At 39.0% G+C, this 20,049-nt stretch overlaps 2 protein-coding genes across 2 annotated transcripts; one reads left to right on the top strand and one right to left on the bottom strand.

Moving 5' to 3' along the window:
* Positions 1-971: 971 nt before the first annotated feature.
* Positions 972-3,447, bottom strand: LOC137239626 (acetyl-CoA acetyltransferase, mitochondrial). The gene is made up of 3 exons (XM_067765153.1): positions 3,094-3,447; positions 1,892-3,036; positions 972-1,835 (listed from the first exon to the last, which is right to left on the bottom strand). Exons 1-3 carry the CDS (start codon positions 3,124-3,126, stop codon positions 1,541-1,543), a joined length of 1,473 nt encoding a protein of 490 aa, XP_067621254.1. The 5' UTR covers positions 3,127-3,447; the 3' UTR covers positions 972-1,540.
* A 12,903-nt stretch (positions 3,448-16,350) lies between these two features.
* On the top strand, positions 16,351-19,533 carry LOC137242082 (uncharacterized). Its single transcript, XM_067769451.1, has 3 exons — positions 16,351-16,858; positions 18,576-19,273; positions 19,379-19,533. Exons 1-3 carry the CDS (start codon positions 16,351-16,353, stop codon positions 19,451-19,453), a joined length of 1,281 nt encoding a protein of 426 aa, XP_067625552.1. The 3' UTR covers positions 19,454-19,533.
* Positions 19,534-20,049: the final 516 nt, after the last annotated feature.

Consider the following 20,049-nt stretch of genomic DNA (forward strand, 5'->3'; position numbering starts at 1 on the left):
TGATTATTTTCCATACAACGCCTGGTACTACAATATGTCAGTTAATCGAAATCAATGAAAGTTTTCGGTAATAGTCTAGTTGAGGGGTCGACTGCTAATACGCTACCAAAAATATCCAGAGAGGCGTCAAAAGACGCGTATTAATCTCGAGAACAATAATCCGATGGCGGAAAAGAAAAATTGTATCTATATCCGGAGATATTTGCAGTTAAAGTTGGCGATTTTCATGTGGTTGTTGTTGTGTGTACCCACAAAAAAATGTGTGCAATACCGTGGCGGTAGCCACGGTTATACCGCATACCCGGACTTGGCATGGCGTAGCCTAGGGTTATTTTTTATAAGCGCGGCCGAAGGCCGCCAACTCAAAAAGGTGTTCTGCGCAAAAATACTACGGATTCCACCCCCGGTTTCGGAGGTACCCGCGGGTCTTTTTTCGGTTTTTCGTTATTATCTTTTGAACGAGTTAATATTTTTATTTTCCGCCTTCGGATTATTAATACTGATGTCTAGACGCGTCGTTTGACACCTCTCGATATTTTTGGTAGCGTATTAGCAGTCGACCCCTCAATTAGACTATTACCAAGTTTTCTTTTGACACTCTTCTGCACGCGAATTGGTTGAATTCGCTTTGCCATTTTGGTATGGATTCGCCTTGGATTCGGATTAACTGACATATTGCTGTCAAGGCGTTGCTTCGAAATTATCAAAAAGTAGCAATCAGCTGATGAGATAACACCGGCTGGTACCAAGGCGAATTCGATTAACTGACATTTTGCTGTACAAGACTTTGTATGGAAAATTATCAAGAAGAAGCAATCAGCTGATGGGATAACACCACCTGTAATGAATTCGCCTTGGCTGGTACTGAATTCGCCTTGTATCAGACTTTTCAAGACAATAAAATTGGAATATCGGACAGAAAATGAATTCAACCCAAAACTTTATTTCGACTCGTTCTAAAGAGTGGAACCTTGGCCGAATAATTGCACTTACTTCTTTTTTCCTAACTATTGAAAAAGATTGATTTGGGCTTTGTTAAAAAGTATAACCATAACCTGCTGTTCTTTACTTCCATTTTATTTAAAATTTAGGACATTTTTCCTGTTCTCAGCAGCTCAAAGCTGTTGTTGTGCTTCTAGTCCAAAAACCCTTACCCGAACTTTTAGCAGCTTCTGGTACTAGCCGGCCAGCCTCGGTAGCGATTTCTCCCTCCCCTCTTTATTCTTAGTCGATTTCATACTTTTCTGAAATGCTTTATGTTTCTGCTGCTCTGCTTTATAGTTTTAGGTGCATCATCCCAACAAGGCATAAGCCATGGAGAATATTATTTCCCCTTTAGGCAGTTTCGACTACTTCATATTTACAATTTATATTTTTCAAAATATGTACATAATTTGCGATACTTTTTTTATAGAGTTAACTTAGCGATTAAGTTTTTACAATTACTTGTTCTAGTTAAATCTAATTATTTGATTAGGACAGCAAAATTATTTTAATATAGGAAATATTAAAAACTAGTTAATTTTGAATGTTTGTTTTTTTAGTAATTTGTACTCTTTAAACGCAGCTCTTCCAGTTTACGTCCCAACAAGTTTACATTGAGCTTATGCATGCAAAGAAATTGTCCATTGAGGAATAGCACCGGAATATCATACTTGTACAAACGCAAAAAGCGTATATTCTCTTTTTCTGTGATATCAATTTTTTGCAGGGTATATTGACCATCAAAATATATTTCCAGTTCTTTGACCAGTTCATCACACAATGAACATTCATTTTTGGTATACAAAGTTAGCTGAGGTAATTTGTTTCTTTCATTTTCAATGTTATATGAACTGGAATAGGAAAGTATTATAAAAGATAAGGGGAAAAATGCAGTTCTAATACGCACATTTTCTGCACCAATAACGCCGCTGCATTGCCAGTATAACTCGTTATTGCCGCACACCCTATTTCCCCAGGCTGTAGTGCATGTGTCAAGTGTGTTACTAAACGTGCACCAGACATTGCTATCGGATGCCCCAAGCACATAGCACTGCCATGTACGTTCACTTTATTTGGATTTAATTCTAAATCTTTTATTACAGCCAATGGCACTACAGAAAACGAATCGTCTAGCTCCCATAACGCCACATCATCTTTCTTGTAGTTAATATGATGTAAGAGACGTTTTATTGCCAATGCTGGTGCCATTACAAAATCGGCATCATTCGTTTTCGACTCATTATATGCTATTATTCTTGCTAATGGTTTTAAATTCCATTTGCGTGCCATTTCATTTGACGTCAGCACCAAAGCAGCTGCACCGTCACCCAACCACAACATAGTTTCCTTCTCTTCAGCAGCTAAAGTGTTAGGCATCGGACGTTGTTCATCTTCAGTTACCACAATCGGCATGCGTGATGTTTGCATTATGCGTAAGGGAACCAATTCTAAATCGAATAAGCCTGCGCGATAGGCTTTTCTTAAACGCATATACGATTCTTTGGTATAATTAATACGCTTATCCTTTGTAATACCTAATTTACGTAGGAAACTTTTAGCCGGGTTTTCTGCCGTACCATCAGCAACCAAACTATCCGCGAGCGTTACATCGCCTGATTCTAGTCTACTGCGTGACATTTGTGATAAAGATTCCATGCCACCTGCAATTGCTGCATCTGTCAAACCCAATTTAATCGCTTGGGCAGCGAACATAATAGTTTTGATACCCGTCACACTGGATGCACTCACAGTTGTGCAACAAACATGCTTTGATAGGCCAGCCATCAGTGTGGCTTGTCGTGCTGGCGCTTGACCAGCACCCGTTGCTAACACGTTGCCAAAGTATACTTGTTGAACAGCTTCAAGTGGTACTGCAGATTGTTTGAGTGCTGCATCAATGGCCACAGCACCCAAATGTATGGCAGACAATGGCGGGTGATCGCCAACAAAGCCGGTAATAGGTGTGCGTACAGCTGATACTATAACCACATCGTTGACATTTTTCCGCCAGGAGTCATGCAAGCATCGTAACACAATTTGATTTACTTTTTTCTAGAAAATTTCAGCGCAAAATGCACAAATTCTAAAAACATAATTGTATTTTCTCACCAATAATTTGCGTCGAATCGTATGCATTTCCATTGTGAATGATAACTAAGTGTGATATCTTATGTAGAGACGTCAAAATTCCGAAATGATTGGATCACCTGATTTGTAATTCACAATGTGGTTTTCCTCTCCCACGGTGTTCTTCTTCTTCGCAATTAGATTATTCACGATTTGTCATCAATTAAGGTTATATTATGCGGAAGTATACACAGTTTTCAAGTGATACCGGACAAATGGGATACAAGTTTTGAATTAATTTAAGGCATTTTCGACTTCCGACTGCTACAGTTTGCCCTACGAATTGTAGTGTTTTTTGGAGCCGAGAAATTTAAAGGGCCAGGGACCGTATTCGCTAACTGTGAGTTTTAAAGTATACACAAGAAATTTTGTAAACTTTGAAATTCTGATTCTGTAAAGCAAAACTGTGAACAAAAAACTCACTGATAAAAACTTCGTGAGTTTTCTTGGCAGCCAGTGTACACTGTTGTGACATTCAAAACTCATACGCACTGTTGCAGAATGACTTTTCTGTTTTCATGGCGTTTGATGAATATTTTCTCACTGACATAAAACTTTTACATTCAGCGCTCAAGGCGGCCATAGTGTACAAGTACAAGTGTGTTGACTTATCTGTCAAGCATTCTGACAGGCACTCGCTGGATTCGGCATGACAGCGAATTCAAAATGGATACCATTACCGAATGCGCCGAATGATTAAAAAATTGAAAAAGTCGAGACGATTGGTAGACAAAAATGTTGTCGTTGAGACCAAAAATGCGACTCTAGACCTGAGATTTCCATCAGGTGAGCGAGGCTGTTTGTAGTTTTGACGTTTATCGCTTAGTGAACACACTTGTATAGGTACACTATGAAGGCGGCGGCACAATGACATTTTTCATATAGATGCGTTTAACACAAGCTTATGCATTCCAATAACATCGCCACAATCAACCAAGATGTTGCGTTTGTAAATATGAAGGAACTTCAGACTTGGCAATTGTAGTTTATTACACCTTGCCCATTCACATACAAAATTTCGCGAAGCACTGTTGTAAACATTCTCCCTATACAACAAAAACACTTGCTAACATATTGTAACGATTTCGTTTATACATAATGATTGATCTATGAATGTGCATGATATCACTGTTTTGCATCGGCTTAGAGATAGCAGCACCCCTTAGTTTTGCTAATATTCGTAACACTGCCCTCCACCTAAGTCTGACCGTCCCGATCAGACAAATCTCTCGATCTAAACGCTGCTAGCCTTTCCAAATGGACCACTTTCATTTTGGTTCGTGGTTTACCGATGGTTTGTATGCGGTACACTACATCGTTGATCCGTTTTACAACTTTGTATGGGCCTTCCCAATTACACTGCAATTTCGGGGACAAACCTTTTTTACGTTGTGGGTTGTATAACAGCACCAAATATCCTTCCGAATTAATTGGTTTATCGTATCTGGCTTTCATCTTGTCACTCATAATCTTTGTTCGTTGCCTTATCAGATCATATATTTTTCTTAGCTCTTCTACCAAATCACTAGTGGATTTCTTGACATTTCTCTCCGCATTGGCATCTATCCCAAACTTCAAATCAGCTGGCAGTCTAAGGTCATTGCCAAAATTACTTTTGCAGGGGTTTGGCCCGTTATCTCATGCACTGCTGATCGGTAAGCCATCAAGAATAATGGTATGCGGGTATCCCACTCTTTATGGTTCTTGTCTACTACTTTCCTTAAGTGCTCCTCCAATGTTCTATTGAATCGTTCTACCATACCATCGGATTGAAGATGTAATGCAGTTTTTCGTGTTTTTCGAATGCCCAATGATTTACACATTTCCAGGAACACAGCTGATTCGAAATTCCTGCCTTGGTCAGAATGTAACTCCATTGGTACACCATACCTTGCAACCCAATTGTTTATAAACACTTCCGCTACTGTTGTTGTTGTAGCAATGCTCGCCCCACCTAATAGCCGCGACCGATCACAAATTGTCATCAATATCCTCTAACGGGAGTCCAAGGAAACTTGCCGTTTCAACAGGGGTGTACCAGGGGTGTTAGAGGCGTTGGTTCCACATTACAATTGAAGATATGGTTGGTGTCGTGTGGGGACACATTGCAAGCGGGGCATACATTTTGTATGTCGGGGTTGATTGTGGATAGGTAAGAAAGAGTTTAACCTGTTACAGTATCCAGAACGAAGTTGAGCAAGAGTGACACGCGTTTCCCTGGGGAGTATGCGTTCCTCTTCCGCAAGTTTTGGATAATTTTCGTAAGTACTGGATTCACCGGGCAATTCCCGGCATAAAGGTCCGACGCCTGTTTATGGAGTTCACCAAGGACCTGCTTGTGTTTTTTCACTTCATACGGCTGGGTTCTCAGGTGCCGTATTTCCTCAAAATGCTTACGGAGATGACTCCTTAAGCCCCTAGGCGGTGCTGGTTCATCAATCAGATGTCTGTTGGGATGCCCCGGTTTCTGGGTATTCAACAGGAACTGTTTGGTCAGCATCTCATTTCTCTCTCTGATGGGGAGTATTCTCGCCTCATTATGCAGATGGTGTTCTGGGGACATAAGAAGACAGCCCGTGGCGATTCTGAGAGCAGTATTTTGGCAGGCCTGTAGTTTCTTTCAGTGGGTGGTTTTTAGGCTTGGCGACCATATGGGTCCCACACAGTTTAACTGCAGAATTCTGAAGTGCATAAGGGGAGACGTCGCCACTCTGGGGGTAAGTGACGGGTGACTACGCCTGGGTTGGGGAAGGCCAGGACGCAATTGCTGTTGTGGAACTAGGGCTGGGCGTCCTTGGGCAAGCATTGGGGTACCCGGATGATTTGGGTTTGCGACCTGGCAACATGGCGCGATGAAACCCGTCGGGGGGTTGCCGTCGCGGAGACCAGAACATCTAGGAAAGTGGCACCACCCAAGGCAGGGGCTGTTGCTCAGCATTGCTTCCGACTCTACTACGAAGATTGTAGTTATGAGTGGTAGCAGTTGTTTGAGTTGTTGGCGCCGTGGGGCGCGAGCAGCAGCGGGTACTTGTTGTGGCTTGCTAAGCAGCGGGGCTGCTGGAAGGTAGTGGGGGGCGCTTAGACGTAGACTACGGGACGCCCTTGGGCGTGAACAGCAAGGAGCCACAAAAGATTTATAAAAGTTACGTGGACGTCGGGTTTTGGGATCAAGCCCAGAACAACCTGTCCGATGCAACCATCCCTTGCACGAGATACACTGAACAGAGTATGACCGTCCTAAAAAGATTTTTTTCCGGCAGATGCAGCAAAACCATTTCTCATGACCGGGGTCAGGAGACGGACCCGGATTGGATTCGATGCCTTCCCGGAGTAAGAGAATATGGAGCAGTCCTGCTGCAAGGAGCTGCTGGGAGGATGACAATTTGTGGGAGGGACGAAACAAATTAGATGGGGTCACACTGAACTGACAGTCCTTGGTCGGGAAAAATCCCGAGTCGCTCCTGTACATAGAACCGACTGCCTTGGGAACTGCTACTGTTTCCGCTTCTTGGTTTGGGATTGGGTATACCTCTGGCCATTTACTGAAATAATCCATAACCACCAGTACGTATTTGTTTCCGTGGTTGCTAGTAGGAAATGGACCTGCGACATCCATGGCGATCCTTTCAAATGGTGCACCTGAAATATACTGCTTCATCTGGCCATGACTTCGTGTTTTGGGCCCTTTCGATCTGTTGCAAACCTTGCAGTTGGCAATCCACTCGGTGACCGATTGACGGCAACCAACCCAATAGAATCTCTGATTAATTTTTTCGAGCGTCTTCGTGATTCCAAGATGACCTCCACTTTGACGATTATGCAGCTCGTTGAGCACGTAAGGAATCCTCTTTCTGGGAACAACTATCAGTTTCTTCTTGCATTTACCATCCTCACTTTCCCATACTCGATGAAGGCAACCGGATATCAATTCTAAACTATTCTACTGTGCCCAATATGACTTCGCAATGGGACTCTCTGCTGACATCTTTTCTCTGTTTGGTCTTTCGTTTCGTTCGAGCCCTTGCATAACACGTGACAGATGTGTATCTTCTAGCTGACACTTTCTTAGCTCTTCCTTGTCCCATTCATCTGTACCTGTTATAGTCATTAGCCGGACATCTATAATATCTCCTTTAGCCTCGGCCTTAGAACAGTGCTTGCATTCCAAACTACATGGTCTTCGTGACATTGCATCAGCATTTCCATGGGTACTACCTTTTCGATGCTCAATGGAAAAGTCATAGCTTTGTAGTCGCTCGATCCACCGTGCCAATTGTCCTCCGGATTACGGAACTGCAGAAGCCATTTCAACGCTGCGTGATCTGTCCTGACGCGGAATCGCTGGCCGTAGAGGTATTTGTGGAAATGTTTAATGCACTCTACCAATGCCAACAGCTCTCTCCGTGTAACGCAATAGTTCCTCTCTGCTTTTGCAATTGAACGGCTGTAATATGCAACTACCTTCTCCTGTCCATCGACCAGTTGTGATAAAACGCCTCCTATAGCATATCCGCTCGCATCTGTATCTAGAATAAACGTGGCTCCTGGAATCGGATATGCCAACATTGGGGCAGTGCACAAACGCTCTTTCAATGTTTGGAAAGCTACTTCTTGCTCCTTCTTCCATTCAAAAGCTTTATTTTTTCTTGTCAGCTCGTGGAGACTATGGGCTACGCTGGCAAAATTTGGTACAAATCGGCGGTAATATATACACAGCCCAAGGGAACTTCTCAATTCATGCAGACTCTGTGGTCTTGGCCAATCCTTTACTGCCTCTATCTTTTCATTCGCTGTGCAGATGCCCTCTGTCATTACTTTGTGACCCAAATAATTTACTTCTTTTTTAAACAGCGCACACTTTTTGGGACTTAACTTCAGACCAGCGCCAGCTATTCTCTGGAAAACTTCCTCCAAGTTCTTAAGATGTTCATCAAAATTCTTTCCCAATACGATGATGTCGTCCAGGTACACCAAGCATGTTTTCCAATGTTGTCCTTTCAGTACCTGGTCCATGAGTCTCTCAAAAGTAGCTGGTGCATTACAAAGTCCAAAAGGCATCACTGTAAATTGCCAAAGACCATCACCGACACTGAAGGCTGTTTTCTCTTTATCTTCCTCCTTCACCTCAACTTGCCAGTAGCCGCTTTTCAAGTCCAGTGTGGAAAACCATTTCGTACTAGAGAGCGAGTCCAGAGTGTCGTCAATTCTTGGCAATGGGTAGACAGCCTTTTTCGTAACGTCATTCAACTTCCGGTAGTCTACGCAAAACCTCATTTTTCCATCCTTCTTCTTTACAAGTACTACCGGTGAGCTCCAGGGACTAGCTGATGGTTCGATGACGCCGCTGTCGCTCATTTCTTGTATAATTTGACTCAAAACTTCCCGCTTCGCCAGTGGAACACTACGTGGAGCTTGACGTATCGGCCTCGCGTCTCCAGTGTCAATTTGATGTTTCACAACATTGGTGCGGCCCGGTTTGGAACCATCCTGGTCAAATATGTTTGCGTAATTTAGGAGCAGTTGCTTTGCCTTACTCTGATAATCTTCCTCTAGCCCCTCCGTCCATGCCGTGATGTTATTTGAAAGATCAGTATTACTAGATGAAACGTGTTCCTGGAGCTGTTCACAGTTAATAATTATTTCAGCCTCTTGGCATCTTCCCAAAATAGCTCCTTTGGTCAGTTTGAGTGGTGAATTGAACTCATTGAGTACTCTTACCGGAATACGTCCATCTTGTTTTGTCATAGCCAGGGTTTTTCCTACAAGTATGTTCGGTGCTGGTTTGTTTTGCTGCTTCGACAACCCACAATTTTTTTGTCCCACAATCTCCACCAACCTTTGCCCAGATGACTGCTTCGGATTTTGGTGGTATTTCCTGACTCTCTTCCACCAGCACTCGTTTACTGCTGTAGCCTCTCTCGTAGCCGAAATTAAGTGGTACATCTATGTTCTTATATCGCATTGATGCCCTGGTCGATTAAGAAGTCCACTCCAATTATGATTTCATCAACAATCTCTGCCACTATAAAATTGTGTACTATTGTGACGTTCCCAATTGCGACTTCACATGATACTTCTCCTAGAACCGTGCTGTCTTCTCCAGTGGCTGTACGCAATCTTGCTCCATGCAATGGTCTTATCTTCTTGTTGACTAAATCCGCTCGAATAATGGAATGGGATGCACCCGTATCTATAGTCAGTAAACGTTCCTTTCCATCCACATGTCCTCCGACAGTAAGATTGCTTGACCTTCTTCCAATTTGTGAGATAGAGATTATGGGGCATTCAATTGAGGGAGCCAGCTGTCGCCCCTTGCGGCTGACTCGTTTGAGTTTAACGATTGAGTGGATTTCGAGATTTGCTCCTCTCCTTCAGCTCTGCGTTTACGGCCACCCACATTGCTGGAACTGTTAGGATTGGTACTGCAACAACGTGCAATGTGCCCTGGCTTTCCACATTTAAAGCATTTGACGGCACCATCGTTTTTCTGCTGCGTTCCTTTTAATGCTTCCAAAATTGTGTCTACCCAGTCTGGCCTTCCCACTTCCACGCGATGAGCTTTGTATGTGGGCTTACTCAAAAGTGACGCTGTTTCCTGAGTCAGCGCATGGGATACCGTTTCTGCGAATGTGGGGTTTGGGTTTGCATATGTCGCTCGCTTCGTTTCTACGTCCCGTATGCCGTTTATAAAACTCTGGATTTTTACCCTCTCGGTGTACGCCACGGCTGCGTCCGCATTTGCCAAATGAGCCAACCTTTCAACATCCGAAGCAAACTCTTGCAAAGTCTCATTAGCTTTTTGGTAACGGTTTTGCAATTCTATTTGATACATCTGTTTCCTGTGTTCGCTTCCGTACCTTCGTTCTACAGCAGCCATCAATGCATCATAACTGTTCCGTTCGTACTCTGGAATAGTCTGTAAGATTTCCGCGGCAGGCCCTTTCAGTGCCACGAACAGAGCTGCAACTTTATCTTCAGCATTCCATTGGTTCACTGCTGCGGTCTTCTCAAACTGTAGCTTAAAGACCTGAAAAGGAACAGAACCGTCAAGGAATGGTGTCTTTACCTTTGGATTACTCGCTGAAACTGTTAGGCGATTTATTTGCAACTCCTGTATACGACCTCTCAAAGCTTCTATCTCGGTATCCATTTTGTCCTCGAGCTGTACAATTTTTGTATTCTGTGCTTCTAACTGCGAAGACATTTGTGCCACCTGCAATGATAAGCGCTCCTCTTGTGCTTCCATCTTGGATGTAATCTGTGTCGACATTTCTGAAATACGCGTTTCTTGTGCTTCAATCTTCGATGTTATTTCTGACGACATTTCTGCAATACGTGTCTCCTGTGATTCCATCTTGGATGCCATATATGTTTTCTGTTCTTCCAGTTTAGTTTCCATCTTGGATGTTATACGTGTCTCCTGTGATTCCAGTTGAGATGCCATTGTCGATGTTTAAGCAGATATTGCAACCAAAATCATGTTCAAGTCTGAGCTCGTAACTGTCTGCGTAACTGTCTCTTCCATTTTTGTTGTTTCTTCGCCATCAAGATGAAAGTCATATTCTTCCACGTCAATTCCTTCTACTTCCATTGCCTCTCGTAGCCGTGCCTGAAGTTCAAGTTTAACGCCCCATGTATTCAATCCACGGGTCTCCAACTCCTTCTTCAGTTGCTGGATCTTCAATTCACTGAACTTTGCCATGCCCTTGTTGTCCTCTGGAATTTATTCAACAATTCCTCTTCTGACACCATTTGTAACGATTTAACTTGCAAATCCTCTTATTTGCCCTTGCTCCGAAGGTGTACTAAAAGATTGTATATCGTATACCGGATATTTCTATGCTCAAATAATCAATAACAGCTTAGAAGATGTGGAAAACGTCAACAATAATACCTGTGGAAAAAGTTAAAAAGACAATGCAACCTGAAGAACTTAGACCCATAAATACCCTGCCAAGTGATGCTAAAATTCGAAGTCGTTGTTAAGAATCAGTTGGTGAATCATCTTGAAGTAAATAATATACTAGTCTACCAACAGTCAGGATTTAGGAAAAAACACTCCTGTGAGACAGCGCTGGACTTGGTGATATATGATTGGAAAGAAGAGCTAAACAACAAAAAAGTAGTGGTTTCAGTTTTCCTAGACCTCAAAAGAGCTTTTGAAACGGTGGATAGAGAATTATTAATAAAAAAATGCAGCGGATTGGCATAACTGATATTGAACTTAAATGGTTCCGCAACTATTTGAAGCAGAGAAAGCAGAAAACAGTTATAAATGCTGTGATGTCGGATGAATTAGAGGTATAGGGTTACCTCAAGGCTCAGTATTAGCACCTTTATTATTTCTTATATACATAAATGACATAGTCAATGCTATCGAAGGTTGTGAAATTAGACTTTTTGCGGATGATGCATTAATTATGATAAGTGAAAATAATATTAATACTGCACTTGCCAAAATGCAGCATGAACTAAATAACTTGTATAAATGCTTGTGTGGTAATAGACTGAAACTAAACATAAATAAAACTAAATATATGATAATAACAAGGAGGAATATCAATGAGGAGGATATAGCCGAGCGAAAAATAAATGATGAAATCATACAAAGAGTTAACAGTATAAAATACTTAGGAATAATAATTGATAATAAACTCAAATTTGAAGATCATATAAATTACACAATTAAAAAAGTTGCTGATAAAATAGGAGTGATGCAGAGAACAACTAAATTCATTCAGAAAAAGTACAAAATAATCTTATATAAATCAGTTATAGAACCGACCTTCGTATACTGCCCGCCAATTCTATTCATAATATCGGATAAAGAAGTAGACAAGCTCCAAAAGCTTCAAAATAGATGCATGAGATTTATTCTTCAGAAACCTAGAGATACACGAACGGCTGACATGTTGAAGACTTTAGACTGGTTAAGTGTGAAACAAAAGATTTTTTTCCACTCCATGAAATTCATATTTAATATCAAACATGGAAATGTACCTGAGTATTTAAATAAAAATATAGCATTAGTTGAGCAAACTCACAACATAAATACGAATTGCCGTTTTTTAGAACTGAAATTGATCAACAGAACAATTTCTACAAGGGTCTGAAAAGTTACAATGATCTGCCTATGGATATAAAAAGTTGCAACCAAATAACAGTATTTAAAACAAAATTATATGAATATTGTAAAACATTAGCTATAAGATAAAAAACTGTAATATTTTCAAATTTACGAATTAGGCTTCTGGCCGTAATAAATAAATAATCTAATCTAATCTAATCTGCTAAGTTCGAATCACTAAACTGTTTAATAAATAACTCCAATATTGAATAATGGAAAAATGGCCTTTATTAAAGTACTTCACAATAACACTTATACTTTGCAACTAGCTTGCTTAACAACCAAACTGATTGAAAGTTCAAATGAAAGTCTACTATTGCCCGCCAGATTGCGTGCTTAATCAATAACTGCTTGATAGCTCAACTCAAACTGAATTTCCAGCGCCTATACATTTGCCGCCTTTTATACTCTCTGATTTCAACGTTCGCATCTTCTAGGCGCTTCCAGAATCTACTAGTTGCCATCAGCTCTCAAACTTCTCAGCTGTAACTACAATTACACGATTTTATAGCTTCTCTCATTGTATAATTTCAGGAGTATCTCAGATATATGCATGTGTTTGTGCACTGATTCTCCGCTGCTCGTATACGTACATGGTACATTTGTGTAGACGCAATTATTGTTTCGTTTATGTAGATACATAATGATTGATCTATGGATGTGCATGATATCACTGTTTAGCATCGGCTTAGAGATAGCAGCACCCCTTAGTTTTGCTAATATTCGTAACAATATTTTGTGTCGTATTCTATTGTTATATTGCAGTTTTTAATTGTGAAAAATATTAGAAGATTTACCAACCAGTGGGAAAAATAATTTCACTTGCAAAGTGTGCCAACACCCTTAGGTCAAATTCTTCTTCTTATGATTTGCTTAGAAAAAAATTAGGGAGTTGGCTACTTTTCAATATCAGATGGCGCTAGTGTCGCTCATTCTACCATTCTCCATAAAAATACATGCAATCTACTCATAATGCATAAGTATGTGTTAAACTCATCTATATGAAAAACTGCTTATGTGTCGGAGCTGTCATTCAGCAAAACGATGTGCACAATAGTTTACAGAATCGAATGAAAATTTTAAGTGTAAATTGTGTGTGCAAATGAGCTTTCAATAAGTGTACATTTTTCAGTTTTTTTAAAGTTAGGGAATTGAATAATGGTGACTTAACCATAACAACATAAAACAGCTGATCGAACCTACCTTATGGAAATCAATGTAATCGATTAATGATGCCATACCATAACGCTAAAGCCAAAACCATGTCATAGCCAACCAATTGGTTTTCCGCCATATCCATAACCTAAAAATATTTGAGTTGGAGAATTTATTAACATTTTGTAGATTATATTTATTGCTTTGGCTACGTTTTGACTATGATTATACTTATTTTTTGTGGTATGTTTGTAATTTTTTGCGTTTTCTTAATTTTTTTTGAATTCTCACTATTTTTATGAAATTTTCAAGATTTTTAAGTTAAGGCACCAATAACTGATGCCAATTTGATATGGATACGTAAAAATATGGTTATGACTATAGCGTTATGACTATGTCAACTTCAACTCCCGCTTTAAAGTCAAGGCTAAAAAAACCTGGCAATCTAAATTTTTAGATGAGGCACTTCTCATGGTTTCTTGGATTCGTTGTAACAGCAACACTCCTCATGGTGAACGGGTGTGTTATATACGGATGTGGGCATAGCGTTCCCGGATATGAAACCAGCAAGCTCCAGCTTTACTGCCGCGGAGACGTTTTTGGATTCTTTTAACCTTCGGATCAGTGCATTTTAGTAACTCTTTTGACAGGCAGATATTAGAGCGGGAATATTCTAAGCTCAGTTACGTGCTGGGGCATTCTAGCCCCTTCTCATCTCTTTCTGGTTTTCCCTCCCTACCCACTATTGTTGTTATTGCTATTATTATTGTAACTGAGGAAGAAATCCTCAAAGGTGTAGAGAGAGCAATACCAAGGTAATAATTAAAGCCAGTTGATACCCAAATCATTCCGGTGACTATAACAGTCAGCGTCCAACGCAATCTTATGCATACCAGTAACATCGCCACAATCACGCAAGATGTTGCGTTTGTAAATATAAAGGAACTTCAAACTTACCAATTGAAACATATTTCGCCTTGCCCATTCACATACAAAACTGTTGAATAAATCACTCTAATATTTAGTATTGCAAACTGGTCTTTATTTAGATTACTTTGGGAATAGTACTTCACAATTATACTTCACAACCAATAGCGTGTTCAAATCAAAACTGATTAGTCATACCTCAGCTCGCGCTGCCTTGTCCATATATTTCTTCAAAGGTCTAGACGTTTCACCTTCTACAATCTTTTGCTTGGTTACCAGCTATATACATACATGTATATTTGTAGTTTATGCGTTTCTCATAGTCATGTGCGTGTATGTGTGTGAGCAACTACTTCGGCTGAGACCACAAGTGTGTGCGTGAAATATCTCTTCGTTGCCTTCTATATATGTGTGTAAATGAAGATTGATGTGTTCATGTACACATGTGTGGCTCGCTTTTATTTAGTAGCAGATTGGTGATGCTAATATTCGTCACAGTATCTATATGAATAACTGCTTATAAGACGGGGCTTCCAATCTTTTGCTTTTGACATATGGTACTTTGTACGGATTCTTCTAGAACTTCTGGTCTTTCTTCTCTATTCTGCAGTCTTCAGTTTTTTATTGCCTCTGTGCTCTGATATTTTCCAAATGAATTTCAGCCTCAAGAACTTAGGACTTGCCTTTTGCTCTTTCGATTTGTCATATCGAAGTTACCTTTGCCTAATACAGATACACCGGTCTTCGTCTAAAATGTCAATATTTAAATAACAAAATTATACGGTTAAGGCCTAGCTAATCTTCCAATTTGTGTTTTACTGCTTTAATTTTTTTTAATTTGTCGTACCTACATCTGTTATTTCGACTTAAATTGGCATCTGTTAAAGCAGATGTTTTTAAAGTTAGAAGCTTTACAAGGCAGTAATACACTCCCAGGGCCCGTATTACGTGTTATGATCAGCGATAACTATGCAACTGACAAACTATCTCTAAAAATTATAATAAGTTATGGATGTAACAACTACAACTTGTCGATAGTTGGCATATGCCATTAATCCGATCCACCATTTCAGAGCTATTGTGATTTAAAAAATCAGTACCGATCACGTGTCGTAACACGTAATACGGCCCCAGGTCGAGTCAAATCATTACCGAGGGGCGACCCTGTTCAAAAAAATTGCCTTAGGTATTTTTGATGTCAGTTTTCCTGTTCTTTGAATCTTTGGAATGTTAGGCAGGTATTCTACATTTACATGCAAGGCGAATTCAGTAACAGGTGTTGTTATCCCAACAATTGATTACTTCTTCTTGATTATTTTCCATACAGTGCCTTGTACTTTAATATGTCAGTTAATCGAAATCAATTAAAATTTTCTTTTGACTTGACATTCTTCTGCACGGCGAATTGGTTGAATTCGCTTTGCCACCACCTGGTATGGATTCGCCTTGATTTACATATGAAAACTTAAGACTTTTTTTCGGGCTATATAAGGCGAATCCATACAAGGTGATGGCAAAGCGAGTTCAACCAATTCGCCGTGCAGAAGAATCTCAAGTAAACAAAATTTTCATTGATTTAGATTAACTGGCATATTGTTGTACAAATCATTGTATGGAAAATTATCAAGAAAAAGCAATCAACTGTTGGCATAACAATACCTGGTACTGAACTCGCCTTAAGGCTACATAATCTACAAATCAACCTGGCAAAAGTTCCATCTTAATTTTTTTAAGACATTTTGAAGACATTTTCAATTATTTCAATTCCATGTGCATAACATTTTTATGAAAATAATTTAAAAAAAATCTAAATTTTATTAAATTCGTATGCGTGTGTTAAATTATATTCATACATATAAAATCGATATATTTGGCTAAACAAATTTAATACGGATTCAGAATAATACAAACATTCGCAATTCTAATTTTATTCTAAACTTTGTGCTTCGAAGCCTTAAGGTTTGGATACAAAAAAGTATTGCTCTTTTTGTGGGAATTGTCATTTATATCCTGTTTATTTAATTCATAGAATGTCATATCTAAAAGTGAAACATACTAAATTACTTCGACTGGATGACGATACAATTATGGGTGTTTGGAAAAAATTAGAAGCACAAGATCGTGTAAAATTGGCCTGTACGTGTAAACGTTTTCGTAAGATATTTGAAACGAGCGATGCATCACAATATACGCTATTTCGTATGGAAAATCTTTGGCAAATGTCAGTTAAGGATATTGAGAATTTTTCAAAACTTATTGGACCTTTAATTCAAGAATTACGCGCCGATACGCCATGCACAATTACGACACGCGGTAAGAAGTTTCTCAAAGGTATGACCGGAAATTGTGTGCTTCTGCGACGTATCGTTTTTAACGGTACACGTGTGTCATTTCAATTGTTCGAACTATTCGCTAGCGCCAAATATTTAAACGAATTATATTTACAAAGTTGTAAACTGACAGATAAAGATGTGGATATGATAACAATGCTTACGGGTCTAATGATATTGGATATGTCGAACAATAATGCAATTACTGGTAACGTATACTAAGCATAATTACATTTATTTACCTTAGGCCGGCCCGATTTTTCAGTACAAGTTCAACTCAGTTTGTCAGTTAAACTACGCTTAAACTTATTCTGCAGTTTTTCAGTCTACTTTAACAGAAGTTTAAGCTAAGCTTAAGCTGCCGATCTGCCAGGGTTAAACTCTAGTTAACCTATCAGTTATTTGCGTTCGTACGAAATGGCGTCGAATATACCCAACAAGCATTTGGGCATGAGTACCATTAGAGCTCATGTTGATAACTAGGCATACTTCTAAAATCTCAAAAGTTGTTTCGAAACAGTGGCTCAACTCGAGAATCATAGCGTACTCAGCAAAAGAGTGAAGTTTTTATAAAGCAAAATATGCTATTACTTAAGTTGAAAAAATGTAATTAACAGCTTGCGGTTCTCTAACTGGACTCAAATGTATGATTCAATGATGTTGATGTAGGATCTTTGGTGTGGCAGACCGAGCACACTACCATCACACCACGGCGGCCGCCTATATCATTTATTCTTGATAAATTACGCTTCATTACTGCTATCAACCAGGTGTTTATTTCTCACAATAATAGCTGTTGGTTTTGGTGGTACCACCTTGGAGATTTTTTTCAACTCCACCCCAACTCGATATATAATGTAAGATATCAACTGGAAAAATGGGTTGAATATTCATTTGAGAACTGTACATTTCTCAAAATCTCTCGAAATTAGGATAATAACTGGAAAATATTAATGAAGTTGGAGATCAACTGGAAAACTTTTAATTTTAAAAAATTTCTCAAAGGTTGGATAGTGGCGGGAGAATGAAGTTGGATATCAACTCGAGAACTATCTGGTTTAAGAATAATTAAGTAATGATGTTGGATATCACTTCCAGAACTAGATATATATTTCGCGGGAGAATTTATTTCATGTTTGTTGGGTAAACAAAATCCAGCTGCTGCCGTATCTACAAATTATCTAGATAATAAAAAAACCAATGTTTCCGCACAAAACAGCATACCCCCAAGGGCGGCCTTAAACTGTGACTGAAAAACTGCTCAGTAGTTTAACTGGAGTTTAAATTTGACTAGAGTTTAAGCAAGCTAAGTTTAAGCTTAGCTTAACCAACCACTGATAAACCGGGCCTTAAAGTTTGTTAGTGATGCACAAATCACAAGAGAAGATTGCGAATTGCGCATGTAAACATTAGATCAGCTGTTTATCCGTTGACACGGATAAAATCCGGACTGCATGGATATCCAGTTAATATTCGTTTGTGAAACTATCCGGATATCCGGATTTATGAAGATCCGGTTAATAACCGTATTTTTGGATATCCAGTGAAAGCAAGAAATTTATGTACCATCTTTTTTTATTTAACATTAATAACAATAAATTCGTGGGGCATTTAAATCAATTAACAGTGAATACAAAAAAGGATCGTATTAAGAAATATGAAATATGATGGTCAACTATTTTCTTAATAATGTAATAATCTACAAAACATATTTCGATGTTTGCTTCGTTCATTTCTGATATGCAGATTTTAAACTTTTATATTCCAGTATCCGTACATACGGATATCCGGATTTTCCATTTACAAATCCGGATATCCGAATAGCCGGATTTTTTGCTTAGCTATCCGGTTACTCGAATATCCGGTTTATCCGGATGCAGTTCACAGCCCTAATTTAAATATTGCATTCTTTTCTCCATTTCCAGGTCGTGGTTTACATTTTCTCACAAATTTACGCGCACTTTATATATCGAATTGTAAAAATTTAGATCCGATAAATTTGGTGCATGTTTTCAAAAGTGCTAAACTTTTATGTACACTCGATATACAGCAGCCATACACGAATACACGACTTGTGCCAATTTTCACCGAATTGGGTCGCTATTGTCGAAATTTAGATAAATTACGTGTTACATTACCAGAACATCGACGTTATGAATCGCTTGCACGTTTACCTAAATTGACAAAGATTTTCGCCTATGGCTATATACGGCGATTTCTTATCGATTTACGCAATCATCGAGCGCATCATATCCAAGTCATTTTTATGGAGTCACTACAGCAAGTACCGTTGGATGCAACATTTATGCTTACCCAATTTCGTGAATTGAATAAGTTGGCATGCGATGGTGATTTTGAATTTACACCCGGTTGTGTGGATGGTTTTGAAAATCTACGCAAACTTACATGCCTGACACTTTATAAAATGGATGCTTTAACACCGAAGGATATATTGACATTGCTGAAAAAATGTTCGAAACTGAAATTCGTTCAATTGTTTTTTAAAACATACATTACAGAGGCTTTCATATTCGAATTGATTGAGGTGTTGGAAAAACGTCCGGTGAAAGTGAATTTTGTTATGAATTTGCAAAAGTCAAGTATACGCCGTGGCATCAAAAAGGTGAATTAGAAATAATAACACCGACTTCATACGATGCAATAAAAAAGCTATTAAGGTTACTTAACTGAAGACGTTTTGATACATTGTTTTTCTTTATTTTTTTAGGATCCACGATGCATCGCTGCCAATGATACATTAAATATTATATTTAATCGACAAAGCATTGATTGGGATAGTTAAAATGGATGGTGAAACTAAATTTTTAATTTTTTCTTTGGTATTATCCTTTAAGTATACAACTTCGTTATATTTATTATATCAAGTTTTCATGGTTATTCTAAAGCGTATATACTTACATACATGTTCAAAATAAATTGATTTGTTATCTTTTTGTAGAAAGTCAGACAAGAGAGCTTTTAAGTTTGAGCGACTCAGAGAGTGTTACGAAAAGCTAGCCACGATAATTCAGTACCAAAGACGGATAAAGCGATGAAACTTGGTAGGTGGGTTGACCTTATGACGCAGAATAGAAAACTAGTAACATTTTGGACAATGGGCGAGGCACCGCCCACTTTTCAAAGACAGTCATTTAAAAGTTTTGCAAGCTGTGTATGCAATGTTCGGTTACACCCGAACTTAGCCTTTCTTACTTGTTTCAACTTAAAATCGGTCGAATTTCATTCTAAAATATCGTTTTAATTTAACGAAGACTTTTGAAATCAATGTTGTGAACACAAACATCTGCAAACTTTGGTCTATATTTTAAAAATTTTATGCAAGGTCCTTGTAAAATTTTAATATGTAGATGCGCCGATGATTATACGATTTTAACCCAT

The sequence above is a fragment of the Eurosta solidaginis genome, chromosome 2 (assembly GCF_040869045.1).
Source record: "Eurosta solidaginis isolate ZX-2024a chromosome 2, ASM4086904v1, whole genome shotgun sequence".
NCBI classification, from domain to species: Eukaryota; Metazoa; Arthropoda; class Insecta; order Diptera; family Tephritidae; genus Eurosta; species Eurosta solidaginis.